This window comes from Spermophilus citellus (genome assembly GCF_964194105.1).
Source record: "Spermophilus citellus genome assembly, chromosome: 17".
Lineage (NCBI taxonomy): Eukaryota > Metazoa > Chordata > Mammalia > Rodentia > Sciuridae > Spermophilus > Spermophilus citellus.
In genome coordinates, this window is record NC_138199.1 from 56,134,575 (window position 1) to 56,155,750 (window position 21,176).

A 21,176-nucleotide genomic window follows, 5' to 3' on the forward strand; every position below is an offset into this window, starting at 1 on the left:
AAAAAAGTCTCTCCTCTTTTCAGGAGTCTCCTCTGAACTTTCCCAAGCCCTCTTGGTGCGACGTGACCCCACACCAAGGTAACCGCATTTGCTTCCTTACCAGCTCACCGCCCCCGGGGGGCGCTTGCCGGAGGCCAGTGCAAGGACCGTTCGCTGCTGGGCCTGCTGTTATCCCTGCGGGGTGAATCTAACATGGCGGATAGAGACAGGGCCTAGTCCTCTGTTTCTCTGACTTTCCAAAAAGATGATTGGCTCTGACAATTTGTCCCTCAAAATTATTACCCTGCAGATTGGTTGAAGCTGCGTTGGCGGGGGCGGGGCAGGACAAGGCTGAACCTCATAACAATAACAAACACTGGGCCGGCCGGAGGGGAGGAACTACAGGTGCGCAGACGTGGGCCTGGGCGAATTTCCCCTTCCTAGGCGGAGCGGGTAACTCCTGCTTTTCCTCAGTTCACTGACCTTAGAGGACTACTTGCCCGAGATTTGCAGGGCTGATGGGAATTGTAGTCTTTCTAGCGTTTAGTCCAGTGTCCGCTCTTAAGACGCGAAAAACACAACACTCCAATCCATAGCTGTTGATGTACATAACGTGAAGAGGTCTCCAATCTACCGACTGGGTTGCCTTAAGAATTGTGTCCGCTTCCGGTGTCGGAAGCTCCTCTTTATAAGACTACAGTTTCCAAGAAACACTGTAGCGAAGGCCTTTCGTTCCGCAATGCATGCTGGAAGTCGCTGCCCCTCCTACTCCACTATCCTCTTATTTACCTAAACTGAAGACTTCCATTGCAGTGGAAGGTTGGGGGGGCCAATGTAGCCTCCTTGCCACTGCTTTGGGTACTATGTTGCGCTCTTATTGGAGACTTAGATGACTATTCCAACACTTGTACCGTAATTACTGTGACATAATACCCCACAGCTGGAAACTTAGAGGCAGGCTGGCGCGCGCGTAATAGAAGACTCAATTCTTTCTCTTCCGTCTCTCGCTCATTACGTCATTCAGGGAAAGAATGGCTAACCAATCCCGAGCCCCGAAAGTCCCTCGACCCTTTTATGCCCCGCCCTTCCGCCAACGTGTCTTGATCTTGCATTCTGAGAGGCTATCGCTGGGCTGCAAAGGCCAGTTTCCTTGGCGACAGAAAGCGCGGGAATTACAGATAAATTGAAACTGCGACTGCGCGGCGTGAGTTCTTCAAGACTTTCTGGATAGTCCATCCCCGCAGCTTTCTCAGATATCTGGGCCCCTGGGCCCAGGAAACTTGGATGCTTTGCTCTGGGTAAAGATGGAAGAGCCCTAGGGACGGGAGAGGGGTCCAAAGAGAATTCACGGTGACAGGCGGGAGGTTGGTGTGAGAATAGAGTCTCCTAAAGGAGAGCAAGACGGGTGTTATTCGGCTCGGGGAGAAGGTGCGGCGGACGGTTCCTGAAGGGCCTAAGACAGTGTGAATCTGAGTGAAATCCTGGGAGGGGAACAGTTTGTGGATTGGAAGGGGCGCTCTCAGGATAGGAAGGCGGCACAATGTGTTGGACGGAAAATCCTGGTGTTAGAAATTGGAATCTGCCTTGAGGGGGACACCATGAGTATAAGAATACTGGCTGGTAAGTGTGAGGAGAGGATCTTGACGAGGAGGAGCAGACAGGATTTTGAGGAAAAAAACCCTTAAGAACTGGATCCAGCTGGACGCAGTGGCCCACGCCTGTAATCCCAGCAATTTCGGAGGCTGAGGCAGGAGGATGGCAAGTTTCAGGCCTGCTTCAGCAATTTAGCGAGACCCTGTCTCAAAGGAATGAATAAATAAAAAGGACCGGGGATGTAGCTCAATGGTAAAGCATCCCTGGGGTTCAATGCTTAGTATCAAAACGAAAAACCTAACTGGATATGCGTTTTGAGATGGGAGTAGAAGGAAGTACATGTTGGGGGACATCAGTAGTAACAGGTGCAATTGGCTGAGACATTTCTGAGTATTGTGAAATGACTGCAGATCATTGGGAAACACTGGGGAAGAGGTGGAGTAGGGAAGGGTTGACGTGTATTGGTTTTATTGTTGGTGGTGTTTTGGGGGGCTTGTTAAGAGGTGGAGTCTCCTGTTGCCCAGGCAGACCCCTGAACTCCTGGGCTCAGGAGATCCTCCTGCCTCCGCTTCCAGAGGGTCTGAGGCTACATGTACATGCTATTGTGCCTTGCTTGTTTTTGGTTTCAAGCAAGAAAAAGAAAACAGCCAGGATGATGGAGAAAGCTGACAATATCACCCCACACCCAATCAGTCACCCACCGTGGCTTTCCTTTTCTTGGAAAAAGGAGAAGACCAAAGGAAGGGGTTGGAGGCTATGTATGAGTGATTTGAGAATTCAAATAGTCTAATCACAAAAAGCAACTGCTAGAATTTTTTTGAATGAAACCTTTGTCATTTGGTCTGTGGTTGAAATGATTATAAAGCACTCCAGTCTTAATTTTCTTTTATTTAGAAATGATACTTAAGATGCCGTTCTTATAAACCTTCTAAAGAGGTTTATTTATTTATGTTTTGTATTTTATGTGTTAAAGTTCAATGGAACAGAAAGAAATGGATTTATCTGCAGTTCGTGTTGAAGAAGTACAAAATGTCCTTAATGCTATGCAGAAAATCTTAGAGTGTCCAATTTGGTAAGTCAATAGAAGAGTTTATTAGTTTGTGATTCTTCCTTGTATGATTATCTCTTAAGCAAATGAGAAGAATTGACCATACATAGTAGGAAGGAAAAAATATAATAAATCTATTAAGATTAGGGTGATTGGGCTGGGGTTGTGGCGCAGTCGTAGAGCACTTGCCTGGCATGTGTGAGGCACTGGGTTTGATCCTCAGCACCACATAAAAATAAATAAATAAAATGAAGGTCCATGGACAATTTAAAAAAAAAAAAAAAAGATCAGGGTACTTAAGTCAGCTCCCTTTTTCCCCAGTTTACAGACTGTCTGGATTAGTGCTGCATTGGAACAGGTATCTGTTTTGGATTAAGTGGTACTTAGGCTTTTTTTCCCAGCTGTAAAGCCAGCCTGATTGCTTGAATGGGCATAGTTAACAGAAAAATAAAATCACAAATGCTTGGTGTCTCTGAAATGATTGATCTTTGGAATAATATTTGATGAAAATTGACCCAGTTAATTTAAATAACAAAACCTCAAGTAACTGAAGTGTCATAGCACACAAAGTTTGGGGCCAGCCTGGGCAACTTACAAGACCTTGTCTGAAAATTAAAAATAAAAAGGTCTGGGGATATAGTTTAATGGTGGAGTAGCCCTGGATTCAATCCCCAGTGTTACAAAACAAACAAAAAAAAAAAAACTGAAAGTGTTTGAAGCTTTTTAGAAGGTCTGATTCTGAGTGAGTCTTTGTTTCTCTCCATCCATGAAATGAAGAGAGGGCTGGATTATTCAATTTTTTTTCTTTTTCGTAATTGAGGTAAAATTTACATACAGTAAAATACAGAGATGTTAGGTGTGCAGTAGAGATGTTAGGTGTGCAAGGCAGTGAATTTTGGCTCAGCAGTAGAGCACTTACCTAGCACACTGAAGGCACTGGAATCAATGTACAATCAAGATATAGAACCTGGGGCTGGGGTTATGACTCAGGGGTAGAGCGCTTGCCTCACACTTGCAAGGCCCTGGGTTCAATCCTCAGCACCACATAAAAGTAAATAAATAAAATAAAGTCATTGTGTCCAACTAAAACTACAAAAAATAAATATTAAAAAAAAACTTTGCCATTATCTGATAAAGTTTCTTTGTGTATATTCTGGAGTTCTTGTAGACCCTCCAGGACCCTTGTAGGTTAGATTTTTGTATAATTTTGTATCTTTAGGCATAAAAGCATTACTCAGGGCTGGGGGTATTGGTCAGTGGTAGTGCACTTGCCTAGCATACTCTAGGCCCTGAATTTGATCTCTGCAGAAAAAGTAAATTAAAAAAACTTAAAGCGTTACTCTGAGAAGGAGTCCATGATACAACAAAGGTTAAGATTTAGTTTCTCTTAAGTCTACTAAATAGATGGGAATCCATATTTTAGACCCTTTTGGTAAAAAAAAAAAAGAAAAAAGAAAATCAGAAGAATTAGAATTATTGCCACTCTCCTCTCTGGACTTGACTTTGGCTTTTTAACTGTTCTTCATATATGACATATTCTGCCTCTGAACTGTTGTATTTCTGTTCCCTCTGCCTAGAATTTCCTTCCCCTGATAATTGTGTGGCTTAAAAATCTTGTTTCATATAACACCTTTTCGAAAAGTATCTCTAGGCAATCCTATTTAAAATTATAATGTCCCAACATTCCCCTTATCCCCCTTTCATGTTTTATTTTTCTCTGTAACTATCTGAGTTATGTATGATTTATTCATCTCCCTACAGAATATAAACTCTATGAGGACAAAAGTTTTTGTTTGTTTGTTTAATTATGTATCTTCAATAGAAGATAGAATAGTACTTAAGATATGGAAGCCACTCAATAAGCCAAATTAATTGATAAGCTAAATTGATTCTTTGAATAGTTTATTTTCATTTTTTTCTTGGTGCTGGTGATTGAACCCAGGATTTCTTAAATGCTAAGTACATGTTCTACCACTCAGCTATACCCCAACCTCAGCCCCATTATTATTATTTTTTTTAAATATAGTGATGATTAGTAGTGGGTAGCACTCAAAAACATAAATTGAGGCAGGCATGGTGACAAGCACCTGTAATCCCAGCAACTCATGAGGCTGAGGCTAGAGGGTTACAAGTTTGAAGCCAGCTTCAGCAATTCAGTGAGACCCTCAGCAACTTAGCGAAACCCTATCTCTAAATAAAAAAGATTTTGTAAAAAGTTGCACCTCTTGCCTTTTACCCTCAGTAAAGAAGGGAAAATTCAAGTAAATTTGCTTTCATGCTTCATGAGAATTGTTTTTCATATTAGGAGTCAAGTTAATAAGATTAAAGAAAATACAAGTTGTGTTTTCAGGGAAATAACGAAATTTATAAGTAATCATTCTCTTACCTCTCAACATTTCAGCTTGACAAAAACAATAGATAAATAAAATTTACAGCCTAATTTATGAAACATCAGAACCAGGAAAGCAGGAAATAACATTGTAGGGAGACAGCTGCTTTTGAAAAAAAAAATCACAAAACATATATGATAATTATAGTGATCAAAAAGTTTTCAATAATGTGGCATCTGGGTCCATTTATTTTACATGCTCATGGGACTCAGTCATAAAAACATAATGTGCTTTCTCATTCTGGCAAGTTAAACCATCAATTTAAAAACTTACACAGTGAGCTGGGATTGTAGCTTAGTGGTAGAACGCTTGCGTAGCACATATGAGGCACTAGGTTCAATTCTCAACACCACACATAAATAAATAAATTAATTAAAGGTCCATCAACAACTAAAAAAAAAAACAACTTACACATTGCCAGGTGCACTGGGCACGTCTGTAATCCCAGTGGCTATGGAAGCTGAGGCAGGAGGATCTAGAGTCAAAGTCAGCCTCAGCAAAAGCAAGGTACTAAGCAACTCAGTGTGACCCTGTCTCTAAATAAAATACAAAATAGGCCTGGGGATGTGGCTCAGTGATTGAGTGCCCCTGAGTAGCTAGAATTAAAGATTTGCACTATTGCTGGGTGCATGCTGCACAGCTATAATTCTACAGGCACAGGAGGCTGAGGCAGGAGGATGGTATGTTCAAAGCCAGCCTAAGGAACTTAGTAAGACCCTGTCCCTAAATAAAATATTAAAAGGGCTGGAAATGTGGCTCAGTGGTTAAGCCTCCCAGGGTTCAATCCCCTGTACCAAAACAAACGAAAACCTGTCACTACTGCCTCTGGTCCCAACTTCATTATTTTTTCACAGTGCTCAGAATAGTACAATAGTACAATTTGCAGTTATATCTTTTTTTTTTTTTTTTTTCTAGTCTGGAACTCTTAGGCTCAAATAGTCCTTCCATATCAGCCCTTCCACTGTGTGTAATTATAGGCCTTTGATACTATACCCAATTCAGTTGGCAGTTTTTTGTGATAACTGGTTACTCTTTCAAACTTTTTACATGTAAGTATGTAAAAGTTTTGACTTTTCAGAAGAATTTGCTAAAATGTGTAGTCTCGTCAGGCACACTGGCACATGCTTATAATCCTAACTACTCAGGAAGCTGAGACAGGACGATGCCAAGTTCAAAGCTACCCTGGCAACTTAGCAAGACATTGTCTCAAAGAATAAAAAGGGCTAAAGAGCTGGGCATGGTTGTGCATGCCTTTGATCCCAGTGGCTTGGGAGGCTGAGGCAGGAGGATCCACGAGTTCAAAGCCAGCCTCAGCAGAAGCGAGACACTAAGCAACTCAGTGAGACCCTGTCTCTAAATAAAATACAAAATAGGGCTGGGGATGTGCTCAGTGCTTAAACACCTTGAGTTTAATCCCTGGTGCCAAAAAAAAAGGGTGGTAGTGGCTGAGGGTGTAGCTCTGTTAAAACACTCCTGGGTTCAATCCCCAGCACTGTACAAAAAAAAAAAAAAATACCCTGGTGGTTTGTTGTTTTTTAAACCTAGGCTCAAATATTGCCTGGTTTGAAAGAGTTTAAGATATATTTTTTTAAGTTTTTAAAAAATATTTATTTTTTAGTTTTAGGTGGACATAGTATCTTCATTTTTATATGGTGCAGAGAATTGAACCCAGGTCCTCATGCATTGCTAGGCAAGCACTTCACCACTGAGCCACAACCGCAGCCCGAGTTTAAAATATTTGAATCACCTTTATAGTAAACATTTATTCTCATCAGGACTGAGACAGGGAACATTTAAAAATTTTTTTTCTTTTTTGCTCCTGTTTGGTCTTCAAGCTCTTCTTTCAGTAGTCATTACCTTTTTACATATTGGAGTTTTCATCTGTTCAGAGTTTGTGTTTACAGTATGTTTGTGTAGCTTGGATTATAATTACCATACTGAAATATAATTATTTCAGAATTGAGTCAGTGGTGAGAATGTAAGCCATCTGGTATCATAGCTAAGTCCAATTTTCTCTTTTAGTGAGAATTTCTTTCATATCTAGCTTTAGTAATTTAGTAACAAATTGGCATTCTTTTTTTTTCTTTTTAAAATCACATTTGGTCTCAATAATAATACTGACTTTGGTACAAGTCACCTCATATTGTGAAGCAGTTGCCCAAGTAACGTTAAATTTTATTTTCATAATAGTCCCAGAAGACTGGAAGGATAGGTGACAGAAGGAAACTGAGATTCATGTAGAGGACTTGGCCCAAGGGTATGGTGCTGATTAAAAATAGAGAGAGAGAACTGGGCTTAGGGATATAGTTCAATGGTAGAGCATTTGTCAAGCATGTAAAAGGCCCTGGGTTCAACCCTCCGTACTATAAAGACAAAAAAGAGACGAAGAGAGAACTGATAGTGGAAACCTAACCTTCTGACTTTGGCCAGTACTTTTCTTTTCATTGCCCTGTCCTGCGTCAAAAACCCCATGATTACTAGAGTTGTATTACCAAACCCTTTAAAACAAGGCTATTATCCCCTCAGCTTTTCTTGTGATCCTTTTCTAAAAAGTTAAACATTTAATGAAAAGAACCATATTCCTCTCAAATGACCAGGTTATACCCCTTCTTTAATGTCCTGTCTAAACTTGACCACCAAAGTTCAGTTTCTAAAGCTCTCATTCAGTACGAATCTAAATAACTAACAGATTCCTACCTGTTTAGGCTTCCAGCTACCTTTCTACTTCTTTTACTATTTCATCCTAGTACCCTGGCCTACCTGCTGTCTACACAAACACCAGGCATAATCTTGCTCAGGGTTTATCTTTGCTCCCTCTGCTGGGATATTCTACCCACAATTATTGTATAGCTGATTTCATCACATTATTCAGCTGTCTTCCATTGTCACTTTCTTAGGCCTCTTATGACCACCCTATATGTATGTGTGTGTGTGTGTGTGTTATGTGTGTGTGTGTATGATCCTCCTGCTCCACGTATCCCAAATCACTGAGATTATAGGCCTAATACCACTCTTCCTAGCCTTAAGTCTCTTTTTCTATAGATTTTTCCCCTCCTGTTTTTCTTCCTTGTCATTTGTCAAAAACGTATTTATATGTGTGTGTGTGTGTGTGTGTGTGTGTGTGTCCCCCATTACACACACATTGCACTCTGTGTCCCCTTTGTCCTGCCTTATTTGTCTCTTTAACATTTCCCCATCTGTTCTTATTTGTCAACTGCCTACTGCAACTGGAATATAAGCTTTATGAGGGGAGGCTTTATTTTGTTCACTGTTATATTTCAAAACCAGTGCCTTCCTGGTAGATGCTCAATACATGTTTGTTGTATTACTTAATGAATTAATTTCAAAAAGGCCTTGAAATTTCTTGGATAGACAGGTAGGGATGGGAATTTCCTTTAGTAAGTATTAGTTACATTGGGTTTTTTTGTGTGTGTAATGCTGGGAATTTAACCCAGAGGTGCTCTACCCCCAGATCTTTTTTTTTTTTTTTTTTTTTTTATAATGTAAGAAAGGATCTCATTTAGTTTCCCAGGATGGCATCAAACTTGCAATTTTTGTACCTCAAACTCCCCAATCACTGGGATTATGGGCATGTACTGCCTCATTCAGCTATATCACATTGTTTTTACCAAGTAATGGAAAATCAAACATGACCCTTCCGAAGTGATGTAATAGAAGTACACAGTACATCTGTAAAGTGTTCTTGCCAAACAATTGAATCTGACTTTGATTGAGCTTATCGGTATACTTTACAAAAAATAAAGAGGCTAAAAGAACATGTTAAATCACAACATAGAGTTACAATCAGCAACATCCAGAATATGGGAAATTCTGAAGGTCAGATGATCTTTTTACTTATTTATTATTTTTGTGTGCTGACGATTGAACCCAGGGCCTTACATGCTAGACAAGTGCTATACCACTGAGCTATACCACCAGCCCTTGTTTTTTCTAAGTTTGTTTTTAGTTGTCAATGGACTTTATTTATTTATATGTGGTGCTGAGAATCAAACCCAGTACCTCACACATGCCAGACAAGTGCTCTACCACTGAGCCACAACCCCAGCCCTTTTGTTATGTTTTTGACATAAATGACAAGGAAGAAAAACAGGAGGGGAAAAATATAGATTAAAAGAGACTTAAGGATAAGCACAGTGGTACAAGCCTATAATCCCAGTGGTTTGGGATACTGAAAGCAGGAGGATCACAAATTCAAGGTCAGCCTGGGCAATTTAGGAAGAACTTGTCTCAAAAAAAAAATGTAAAGGGGGGGCTGGGGATGTGGCTCAAGCAGTAGCGCGCTCACCTGGCATGCGTGCGGCCCGGGTTCGATCCTCAGCACCACATACCAACAAAGATGTTGTGTCCGCCGAGAACTAAAAAATAATAAATACTAAAAAATTCTCTCTCTCTCTCTCTCTCTCTCTCTCTCTCTCTCTCCTCTTTCACTCTCTCTTTAAAAAAAAAAAAAAATGTAAAGGGGCCAAGTATGTAGCTCAGTGGTAGAGTGCCCCTGTACCACCAAAAAGAGAGAGACTTAAGACATAGCAACTAAATACAATGTATGAATCTTGTTTGGGTCCTGATTTAAACATATCTTACTATTTAAAATAATTTTTATGAGACAGCAAAGCAACTTGGAACATTAGTTATATATTAAATTATATTAAGGCAATTCTTTTTAGAACTAATAATGGTTTCATGATCATGCTAAAAAAGTGTCTTTTTTGAGAATATAGTTAAAATATTTATAGAGGAAATGATATGATGGCTGGGATTTGTTTTAAAATAATCTAAGATAGAGGCAAGTATGGATTAAAGAAGATTGGCCATTTGTTGAAATCAGTTGATGTACCTGGAGTTTATTTTACTATTTTTTTTGTGAGTGTAAATGCTCAAAAATTCCCACACTGAGTTACAAAAACAATCACATACCAAAAAGTATTTTGAGGGAATTCAAAAGAAATACACATCTGTGTGGGATGCATTTCAAGATCCCTAGTGGGTGCCTGGATATACTGAATCCTATATATACACTGTTTTTTCCCCTACACATACATAAACTAAGATAAACTTTCATTTTCTCACTTAAAGCATTTTATGCTTTACTTTGGTATATCCAAATTGCCAGCATCACTATTCTTGTGCTTTGGGGCCATATTAAATCAAATAAAGATTACCTGAACACAAGCATTTTCATACCCTGACATTCAGTACAATAAACAAAACTTCTACTAAGTGACTAACAACAAGTAGCAAATACAACCTGAATACACTAAGAAAAGAGATGATTCAAGGTCCAGAAGGGATGAAGCGTGATTTCATGGTGTTACTCAGGATGGCATGCAATTTAAGACTTACGGTTTATTTCTAGAATTTTTTATTTAACATTTTGGGACCATGATTGTCTGTTGGTAACTTAAAGACTTTAGAAAGTGAAACCAGGAATAAGGGAAAAGTAACGTAAGAGGAAATTTTTTTGTTTTTAATGGAGTTTCATTAGGTTGTAAAATGCATACTCAACATATTAGCTCAGAAATATATATCAGTGAAAAATAATTAATTGAAGAATTATCAGATGATCTTTTTTCAGTGCTAACAATTAAATATAGAGTATTAAGTTCACATAATTCTGTTTTAATGTCTGAAAGTTCAGTAAAGTTAAGGATCATATTTTCTGCTGTATTCTTAGCTCCTAGCATAGCAGACATTTAATAAGAATTGAATGAACTTAAAGTCATATTTTGACTCAGTTATAACTGCTTAAAGTTGAACTTCTTTACTAAAAGTTATTTATTTTTAAATAAATTATTAAGCCTTATTTATTTTCTCTTGTTTTTTTTTCCCCCTACCCCTCTAGTCTGGAATTGATCAAAGAACCTGTATCCACAAAGTGTGACCACATATTTTGCAAGTAAGTTTGGGTATTTTTGTGGCTCCATTATTAGCTTTTGTGCTTATTCTTTATAACACAGGAAACACCTAACTTTATAGAATCTTTAGTTTCTTCAATTAAATGACAACATAACCCAATTCTATTCATTCTTTCTCAGAGAATTACTTAGGAAGTCATCATAAAGTGATTGTAGCCATAGTTCCTACAGCTTATCTGTATATAAAAAGTGATGTAAGGGGCTAGGGTTGTAGCTCAGTGGTAGAGTGCTCACCTAGCATACACGAGGCACTGGGTTCAATCCTCAGCACCACATAAATATAAACTAAAGATATGTATCCATCTAAAACTTAAGAATAAATATTTTTTAAAAAATGATATAAAATCACTTTGAATAGCTGTTTGGTTTTTGTGTCCAAGGATAAAAGCAGTTGTGAAACAAGCAAATTGTTTTTCAGCCTTCCCAGTTTCTCCTTTCTATTCATTTCTGCATGCCCTTCTCTTTTCCCTCTTCTAAGGTTCAGTGCTTGCCTGCTTTATCATCTTTGCAAAGATAGGAAGGGATCTGAAATTAGTTTTTATTTAAGCTGAAATTCATTCATATCAGTGATTCAACTTAGACAGTCAGCCTTCCATCTGCCCTCGAAATCTGTAGGCTCTCTATGCTTGGATTCAACCAAACATGGGTCAAACTATTCAGAAAAAAAAAAAAATGTCTGCACTGAACATGTACAGACCTTTTCATCATTCTCTTAAATGATACAGTATAAAAACTTTACACAGCATTAACATTGTATTAAATATTATAAGCAATCTAGAAATGACTTAAGATTATATGTACTTATATGCAAATACTATTTCATACAAGGGATTTAACCACTAGGAGATTTTTGGTATCCATGGAGGAGTCTTGGAACCAATATCCTCTCATAGGGGATGAGTGTATTTACATATTTAAGGATCTTGCCCTTTGAAATGAAAATGTCTCTTAATTGAAGAATTTCAGGAAAAGTAGTGTAGGTAATTTAGTGAAACATGACTTTCTCTTTTCCTTGATGTTGAGCTATTGATTGAGTCTTACTCTGAATGTCAGCTAGTTTGTTTAAAGTAATTTTTCCTTTAATTGAAAAAGCAAGCCATGTACCTAGTTATGAGTTTATTAATACAAAAGGTACATGATACACAGTATGTTTTCTTCCCACCCAAGAACCCCACCTCCTGCTTTCCTCCCCAGAGTTGACCACGATTACTAATTTTCTATCTATCATTTTGGAACTTTTAAAATTCAAGAGTTCTTAATTTGTTCATGAATAGTCTTCATGAATGTCCTAAAATTATATTCAATTTTAATCTTAATTACATTAAAAGCTATGAGCATGTACTTTTTCTGGGAAAACAATCCATAATTTTGATCAGTCTTAGGATGTTTCCATAATCTAAAAAAAGGGAACAGCTGCTGCTTTAAGGATAATGAGTGCTGGCTGAAGCTGTAGGAAACCTGTTCCTTTGGAGGCATACCCTCTGAGCACAAGTCTGCCAATTGGCTGGTGTCTTCCTTCCTCTGAATTCCATCTTATTCTTTCTTTTCTTTTGTCCCAACAAAGACCCAGAGGCTCATTTCCATTGTCTTTTTACTCCTTTCCCATGTTACCCCACTGGTTTAAATCTGTTTCCAACAGTTTTCTTGTGATTCTTCAGCCTAGTTTCTTCACAGATTGGTAACTTTGTGAAACAAAATAATAAAGTCCTAGTTTTTAAAAGTTGAAAGAAAGTTGGAAATTAACCTTTGTTTTCTTCTTTTTTTAATGGGGATGAATTTTGGACTCAAGGCCTCCTGTATAGCTAAACCAGCATTGTACCACTGAGCTGTATACCTAAACCTAAAGGGTTCGTCTTTTGTTTTTGTGGAATGAACCCAGGATCTCACAAGTGCTATACAAACACTTTACTACTGAGCGCCCCTAACCTTTTTTATTTTTGTATTTTGAGACAGAATCTTGCTAAATTGCTGAGGCTGGCTTTAAACTTTTGATCCTTCTCCCTTATTAACACTAAATAGCTGGGATTGTGGGTATGCCTCACTACACAAGTAAATGTTGTGATTTTCCTTGTTTCTTTTTTTGGTAAAGGGGATTGAACTCAGGGGGGAATCGAACACTGAGCCACATCCCCAGTTCTTTTTTGTATTTTATTTGGAGACAGGGTCTCACTGAGTTGCTTAGTGCCTCACTGTTGCTGAGGTTGGCTTTGAACTCCCATCCTCCTGCCTCGACCTCCTGAGCTGCTGGGATTACAGGCATGCACCATCCCTGTTTCTTGATGAGAATCTTTTTGATATACACTATATGCTTTCTGGTCATCTTGACTAATGAATACTGAATATAATATTGTAGTGAATTAAGAAAAGGTTGAATTGGGGTACGTGCTTAGCATATGTCAGGCCTTGGGTTCAATCTCCAACATGGCTTCCTGCCAAAAAAAGAAGAAAGAAGAGCCAGGCGTGATAAGGCATGTCTGTAATCCCAGCTACTCAGGAAGCTGAAGCAAGAGATCATAAATTCAATGCCAACACAGGCCACTTAGAGCCTATCTTAAAATAAAAATGGCTGGGATGTGGCTCAGTGGTAGAGCACTTGTCTCTGGGTTCAATCCCCAGTACTGCAAAAAAGGAAGGGAGGGAAAATGGACTAAATTAGTTACTTTGAAAGAGTTTATAGAAAAAGAAAATTACAGGCAGAGGAAGTAACATGAACAAAGGTAGGAAGAGAAGAAAATAGAATATATCTAGGAAAAAAGGACCTAACTTTGCATATGTTTATTGTGTTAAGAGAGGAATGACCCCTCAGGGAGGAAAAGACATTAAGAGAGAAGGTCCAAGAAAAGGCAAAATGGATTGGAAATGAAAAATGGATACAAAAAAGACAGGGGGATATTACTTATAAGCAATAATGAATGAAAAGGAGAATGATTCTACAGGAAGCTTTTATGGGGGAATAAGGTGGTTGACCTTGGCAGAGATGGAGAGGAAGACAATTGTTGAGATCGAGATCGAGAGGGTTTGTGTTTTTAAGTAATTAAAGAGTGAAGAAGGCTTGGAATTCCTAAAATAGACTTATGTTGTGTTTTGAATGATAGACTAGATTAAAATCCAATATAATGTCTGCTTTGGTTTGGATATAGTTTGACTGTGTCCTCAAAGGGTTCATGTATTAAAATGTAACTCCCATTGTAAGGTACTAAGAGGACGGAAACTTAATCTATACTGGGGGGGGGGTCGTGCTTTAGGAGATGATTAGGTTTAGATAAGGTCATCAGAGTGGAATACCCTTTACTGAATACTGATAAGTTTATAACAAGAGAAAGACCAAGGGCACACTTGGAACTACCCATATCTTGTCATGTGATTCATTGCACGAACTGCCAGCAAACAGGCCATCAATAAATGCCTTGAGCCTCTTGAACTGTGAGCGAAATAAACTTCTTTTCTTTCTAAGATTATCTAACCTTAGGTATTTTGTCATAGAAATACAAAAATGGACTAATACAATGCCTATGTAATAAATCAAGTTTTTCATGAAATTTCTTCTGTATATCTATATAATACCTTGATCTATATAGTGAGAAAGCTGGGAAGAATATTCCCTAGCATTAATTGTGCTAACTGAATTTTCTATGGGTAAACTCTGATTGTTGAAAATAAAATAGTTTTATTGACCTGGGTAACTATAGAGTTCCGAAATATTTAATGAACTTTACCCAAAAGATAATAGTACTAATCTGAACAAAAAAATTACCTAGGACATTCATTACTGACTTGAAGTCAGTATGAATGAAATTTATAATACTTTCTAGAAGAGCTAGAATCACATGTGAATCATAATGTAACTTAAAATTTCTAATAAACACTAAGTTGCTGAGTGCCTTGCTAACTTGCTGAGGCTTACCTTGAACTCGTGATCCCCCTGCCTCAGCCTCCCAAGTTATTGAGATTATAGGCGTTATAAGTCAGGCTTATACCTGACTAATAACCACATTTAAAAAAGTAAAACGAAATAGGTAAAATTAATTTTAATTATATATTTATGTAGTATATATTATCTAATTCAATTGTGACTAAGATTTTATCATTTCAAATTATAATCAATGTAAAGAATATTAATGAAACCAGGAGTGGTGCCAATTGAATTACATGCTTGTAATCCCAGTGATTTGGAAGGCTGAGGCAAAAGAAATGCAAGTTTAAGACCAGCCTCAGCAACTTAAACCCTGAGTTTTGGGGTTTTTGGGGTGGTTTTTTGTTTTGTTTTGTTTTTTTTTTTTTTTTTGGTACTAAGGATTGAACTCGGGGCACTCAACCACTGAGCCACATCCCCAGCCCTATTTTATATTTTATTTAGAGACAGGGTCTCACTGAGTTGCTTAGTGCCTTGCTATTGCTAAGGCTGACTTTGAACCCGTGATCCTCCTGTCTCCTGGGATTATAGGCATGTATCACCTTGCCCTGCTAAACCCTAGGGGTTTTTTGTTGTTGTTGTTTGTTTGTTTGTGATACTGCATTGAAACCAGAACCTTGCACATGGTAAACACTACCATGGTGCTCTACCACTGAGCTACACCCACAGTCTGGCCTCAGCAACTTAGACATGTCTCCAAATAAAAAATGAAAAGGCCTGGGGATATAGCTTAGTGGTAAGAGTACAGTGAGGTTCAATTCCCAGTACCACAAAATATATTTATATATACTAATGAGATATTTGACATTCTTTTTTTTTTTCTTGTATTAAACCTGCCTTTTTACATTGTTTGAATACACCTTAGTTGAGACTAGTCACACTGTAAGTGCTCAGTAGCTGTACATGTAATGGTGCTATATTGAACAGTGCACCTCTAGGAACTTACTACTCAAAAGTAAAGCTTATGTGTCAACAGCAATAGCATCACTTAAAAGCCTGCTAGAATCTTACCCCTGCCCTAAACCTACTGAATCAGAATCTTCTTCTTTTTTTTTTTTTTTTTTTTTTTTTTTTGGTACCAGCGTTTGAACCAGTGGTGCTTAGTCACTGAGCCATATCCCTAGCCCTTTTTTATATTTTATTTAGAGACAGGGTCTCTATGAATTGCTTAGGGACTTACTAAGTTGCTGAGGCTGACTTTGAACTCATGATCCTCCTGCCTTAGCCTCCTGAGCTGCTGGGATTACAGGCATTCACCATCATGCTGAGCAGAATCTTCATTTTAACAAGATGCCCCAGGAGAATTTTTTTTCCTTCTGACAAGGTTACAATGTTGCCCAGGCTACTCTGGTTTCTTATGTACATTAAAGTTTGAGAAGCAGTGCTCTGGAATGATGAGACCTTCTTGTACATTTTTTTGGTGTATAATAAGATGAAATAGACTAAGGGTGGTTGAGTTCTAAAGACCAAATAGACCAAATAAGGTATGTCATGAAGTGACCAACTGTGGAAATCCAGTTAAGTGGTGAGTTAGTCAGTGCTAGGCAGGTTTAATACCCAGATTATTAGATCATGATTTCAGAGAATTATTATTGTGTCTAGTAATGGGTTTGGTGTATCAGAGAGATCCAGAAATAGGCAAGAGATGGCTTATCTAGCAATGTATATTGAACAGTCTCTCAGGAAATCTAGCAGCAGAAATGAGAAGAAATTCAGTAGCAGGGATCAAGCCACAGGAGGGTGAGGGTTAAGGGTAAAATTCTTGTCTCTAGGAGACAAAAAGCCTTGACCCATGGAACTGGGATACCAAGCAGGAAATCTAGGCTGAATCTTCCAAATGAAGAGCTCAAGACAGATGTGTAATTGTTAGAACTAAAGTACAGACAGTAGGTTTGCTCGAGAAAACAAAGCTTTGCCAAGCAGAGTATGTATGCCTGTAATCCCAACAACTCAGGAGGCTGAGATAAAAAGATCAGAAGTTCAAGACATCCTTTGCAGTTTAGCAAGGCTCTGAGCAATTTAAGTATGACCGTGTCTTTTTTTTTTTTTTTTTAGGTTTTAAAATAACTTTTTTTAAAGAAATTAGATTTTTAAAGTTTGTTCCAATTAGTTTTACATGACAGCAGAATGCATTTTGACTCATTGTACATAAATGGAGCAGTTTTCAATTCTCTGGTTGTACATGATGCAGACTCACACCATTTGTACAATCATACATGTACATTGGGTAATAATTACTGAAGACCCTGTCTTAAGATAAAAAAGGACTGGGGTAAAGCTCAGTACAAAAAAGGAGGGGGAGGAGGAGGAGGAGAAGGAAGGAAGGAAGGACAACAAAGTCTTGTTGAAATGGACAAGATTTGGGGGCTGGGGATGTGGCTCAAGTGGTAGCACGCTCGCCTAGCATGCGTGCAGCCCGGGTTCGATCCTCAGCACCACATACAAACTAAGATGTTGTGTCCGCCAAATACTAAAAAATAAAATATTAAAATTAAAAAAAAAAAGAAATGGACAAGATTTGGAGGAACCAGTCACAGGATATCTCAGGATATGTATTTTCCTTCTTAGAGGATATATTGGTCCACAATCTTATCTCTGTTGACAAGGCAGTTACGAGAGTAGGAATCCTGAGTACCCAAGATAAACAAAGGTAGCCAGAAATCAATCTGTCATTATTTTGCCAATTTGAGATGAATTTAGTGTTCTCTGCCAGAATAGACTTGGACAAGCATTAATAAATTAGATGAGTTTCTTCAACATTGTTAAACTGCTTGGAGTATAGATGTGCCCCAAACTGAGTACTCTGAAAAATCTCCAGAATTGGTTTGTGGCACTGTGATTTGCTGTTTTCTATTTGCTGAAATCACCTTTCAGAAAATTTGCATTTGCTAAAAAAATGCATTGTTGGGCTGGGGTTGTGGCTCCGAGGTGAAGCACTTGCCTATAGAATTACATAAACAATGCAAGGGAACTAGGTATGTGAAAATCAACCAAGAAGGGATTCTAATCTATCATTATGTTAGGAAAAGAGCACATAAATTAAACTCAAAAAAGAAAATGAATTGTATATGACATGAAAAGACTGAGCTAAGGAAAATATTGACAGATCAACAGAACATTGGCATATCCTTCAGGACTCAGAAAAAGAATTCATTAAATTCTGTTTTAGAGCTCTGGGGAGTCTACATGATGCACCAATTAAAGAAAAACATATATATAAGTTTTAAATAAGGTTCTCAGAGAAAAGGTCTGAGGCAAGTTTTGGCCTTTTTGGATTGGTAAAGCCCAAATGTTAAACAAATGGTAATGCATTTTTTTAAAAATATTTGTTTTTAGTTACAGGTGGACACGATACTTTATTTTTTATTTTATGTGGTGCTAAGGATCGAACCCGGGTCCCGCCCATGCTAGGCAAGCACTCTACCGCTGAGCCACAATCCCAGCCCCATCTATTTTGTATCTTATTTAGAGACACGGACTCAGTGAGTTACTTAGCACCTCACCAATGCTGAGTCTGGCTTTAAACTCACGATCCTCCTATCTCAGCCTCCCGAGCCACTGAGAATACAGCACTACCGCACCTGGCCCCGGGTAGCTTTTTGACATCTTCATCCCCAAAACTACAGAATCATTATTTTTGTAGGTAAAGAAGGACAAAGTCTTCATCAGATCTCTATACATTCACTGACTCTGTTAGAAAGACCACGAGAAAGACCTCGGGCCTGTTGCAGTTCAGTACTAGATCCAGTATCACCTTCACCACTTGATTACTGTGATTTGGGACAAGTCTCTATTTTAAATGGACATAATTTTTTAAAAATATTACAGCAATGTTACTGTTTTTTTTTTTTAATATTTATTTTTTAGGTTTAGGTGGACACAATATCTTTATTTTATTTTTATGTGGTGGTGAGAATCGAACCCAGTGCCTCATGCATGCTAGGCAAACTCGATACATTTTAAGCCACATCCCCAGCCCCTCTTTTTTTTTTTTTTTTAAATATTTATTTTTTTAGTTGTAGTTGGACACAACACCTTTATTTCACTTGTTTATTTTTGTATGTGGTGCTGAGGATCGAACCCAGGGTCTCGCACGTACGAGGCGAGCGCTCTACTGCTAAGCCACAACCCCAGCCCCTAAATGGAGATAATTTTTTAGGGTTGTTGTGTGGATTAAGAGAGGGCAATACACATATCCAGGACATACATCTCCCTGACCCTAACCCTGGAAAAGAGTCTGTGTTCACCAAGTGTCCCTATCAGGAATTCACCAACCATCTTGTAAAACCCACACCAGTGTGGGTTTTTTTGGGGGACGGGGGTACCAGGGATTGAACTCAGGGGCACTTGGCCACTGAGCCAAATCCCCAGCCCTATTTAGAGACAGGGTCTCATTGAGTTGCTTTGTACCTTATTTTTGCTGAGGCTGGCTTTGAATTTGTGATCCTCCTGCTTCAACCTCCTAAGCTGCTGGGATTACAGGCGTCTTCCATTGTGCCTGGTAGTTTTTAAAACCTGCACCAGAGTGGGTACAAAGGATCCAGACTCCAGCTGTGGCTACAATATAAGGTTTTTAATACGAGAAAAATAAAGTGAATGTAACCTATTTAAAAAAAGAGAGAGAAGCCAATACATGTGGGTTAAGGATATAGCTTAGTTGCCATTACCACTGAGCTACATCCCCAGCCCCAGGTGCTGAATTCTTTAATGAATTATAATCATTTTACATGAACTACTTACCATTTATGTCTAATTATGCAATATGAAATAATTATGAATATATCATTAAATATGACATATTAACTTTTTAATAAGTTTTATTTGATCATAACCTTAAGCTATATGCAGGTAAGTTAAGTTTTCATAGATCATTTCTTACATAGTTTGGTTTCCTGCTTATGCAGCGTCTAAAAAAATTAGAGATAACCATTGGTTGTAATTCACCTGTCATTACTTTTTAAATGATTCTTCAGGGCAGTTATGAGATTATCTTTTCATGGCTGTTTGCCTTTTGAATGTTCTCTCCACAAAAGAAAGCAATTTGAATTGTTCTTTTCTTTCTTTATAATTTATAGATTTTGTATGCTGAAACTTCTCAACCAGAAGAAAGGGCCTTCGCAGTGTCCTTTGTGTAAGAATGATATAACCAAAAGGTATATAATTTGTATAATGGTGGGAGGTTGGAAGCAACAATGGCAGGAAAACGTAAAGATTCTTTGATAGCATAGCTAGTGTTCCTAAAAAACTATTCACCAGTAGAAAAATGTATAAAAGTGTGTTTAGCAGACAGAGTAAATTATTTCTAAGGTTATTTTCCTGAAAGTTTTATGGGACATCTGCCTTACAGAGCAAACTGATGCCTTTATTTTCCCATCCAAATACCAACCAGGCCCAATCCTGATAAGCTTCCAACATCAGAGGAGATCAGGCAATGGTAATGCTGTAGATAACTTATTGCCTTTTTCTAGTGTTTCTGAATAATGCAAGGACTTGCATTTTTATCTAAAGTACAGCAGCACAATCCTGCCCCAATTATCCACTAATCCTGCTTTTATTTTTCTTCATTTCATTTATTTCTACCTAATTATTTACCTGTACACATGTATTTATATACATATGTATTTATTTATATATCTTTCTTGCCATAGTGGAAGTTCTGTTAAGACAGTGACTTTGTCTATCTTGATCCATAATGTCTCTCCAATGTCTGGAATGTTGTAGGTGCTCAGATATTTAAAAGAATGAATGAGGGCTAGGGTTGTAGCTCAGTGGTAGAGCGCTCGCCTCGAATTTGGAAGGCACTGGATTCGATCCTCAGCACCACATACAAATAAAACCAAGGCATTGTGTCCATTTACAACTAAAAATAAAAGAATGAATGAGGGGCTGGGGCTCAGTGGTAGAGTGCTCGCCTGGCATGCATGAGGCACTGGGTTTGATCCTCAGCACCATATAAAAATAAAATGAAGGTATTGTGTCTACCTGCAACTAAAAATATTTTTTTTAAATGAAATAATTGGCTGAGTGTGGTGGCACATGTCTGTAATCCCAACAACTTTGGAGTCTGAAGCAGGAGGATCAGGAGTTCAAAGCTAGCCTCAGCAACTTGGTGAGACCCTAAGCAATTTAGCAAGACCTTGTCTCAAAAAAAAAGGGGGGGGGGACTGAGGATGTGGCTCAGTAATGAAGTACTCCTGTTTCAGTCCTCAGTACCAAAAAGAAAAAGAAAAAAATATTAACACTGCCACACAATATATTCTGATGTCAATGATATGTTAATTATAGTGCAATGTCACTAATAGCTCTAGTTTTTAAATACG

The 21,176-nt window shown here is 38.2% G+C and overlaps 2 protein-coding genes across 8 annotated transcripts in view; one reads left to right on the plus strand and one right to left on the minus strand.

Annotated features, from left to right (window-relative positions):
- The window catches only part of NBR1 (NBR1 autophagy cargo receptor), a 29,565-nt gene extending 28,644 nt beyond the window's left edge, over window positions 1–921 (minus strand). For 4 of the 7 annotated variants that reach the window (XM_081271654.1, XM_081271655.1, XM_081271656.1 and 1 more), the window contains exon 1: window positions 101–398. The gene's annotated coding sequence lies outside the window, so the exon portion shown is untranslated. Of the gene's footprint in view, window positions 1–100; window positions 399–462 lie in introns of those variants that run through there. The other 3 variants (XM_081271659.1, XM_081271657.1, XM_081271660.1) reach the window with 2 other exon arrangements.
- Window positions 922–1,175: 254 nt separating this feature from the next.
- The window catches only part of BRCA1 (BRCA1 DNA repair associated), a 68,124-nt gene continuing 48,123 nt past the window's right edge, over window positions 1,176–21,176 (plus strand). The window contains 4 exon segments of the mRNA XM_081271653.1: window positions 1,176–1,277; window positions 2,546–2,644; window positions 10,871–10,924; window positions 19,932–20,009. Coding sequence (XP_081127779.1) covers window positions 1,264–1,277; window positions 2,546–2,644; window positions 10,871–10,924; window positions 19,932–20,009 — 245 coding nt within the window. The 5' untranslated portion in view covers window positions 1,176–1,263.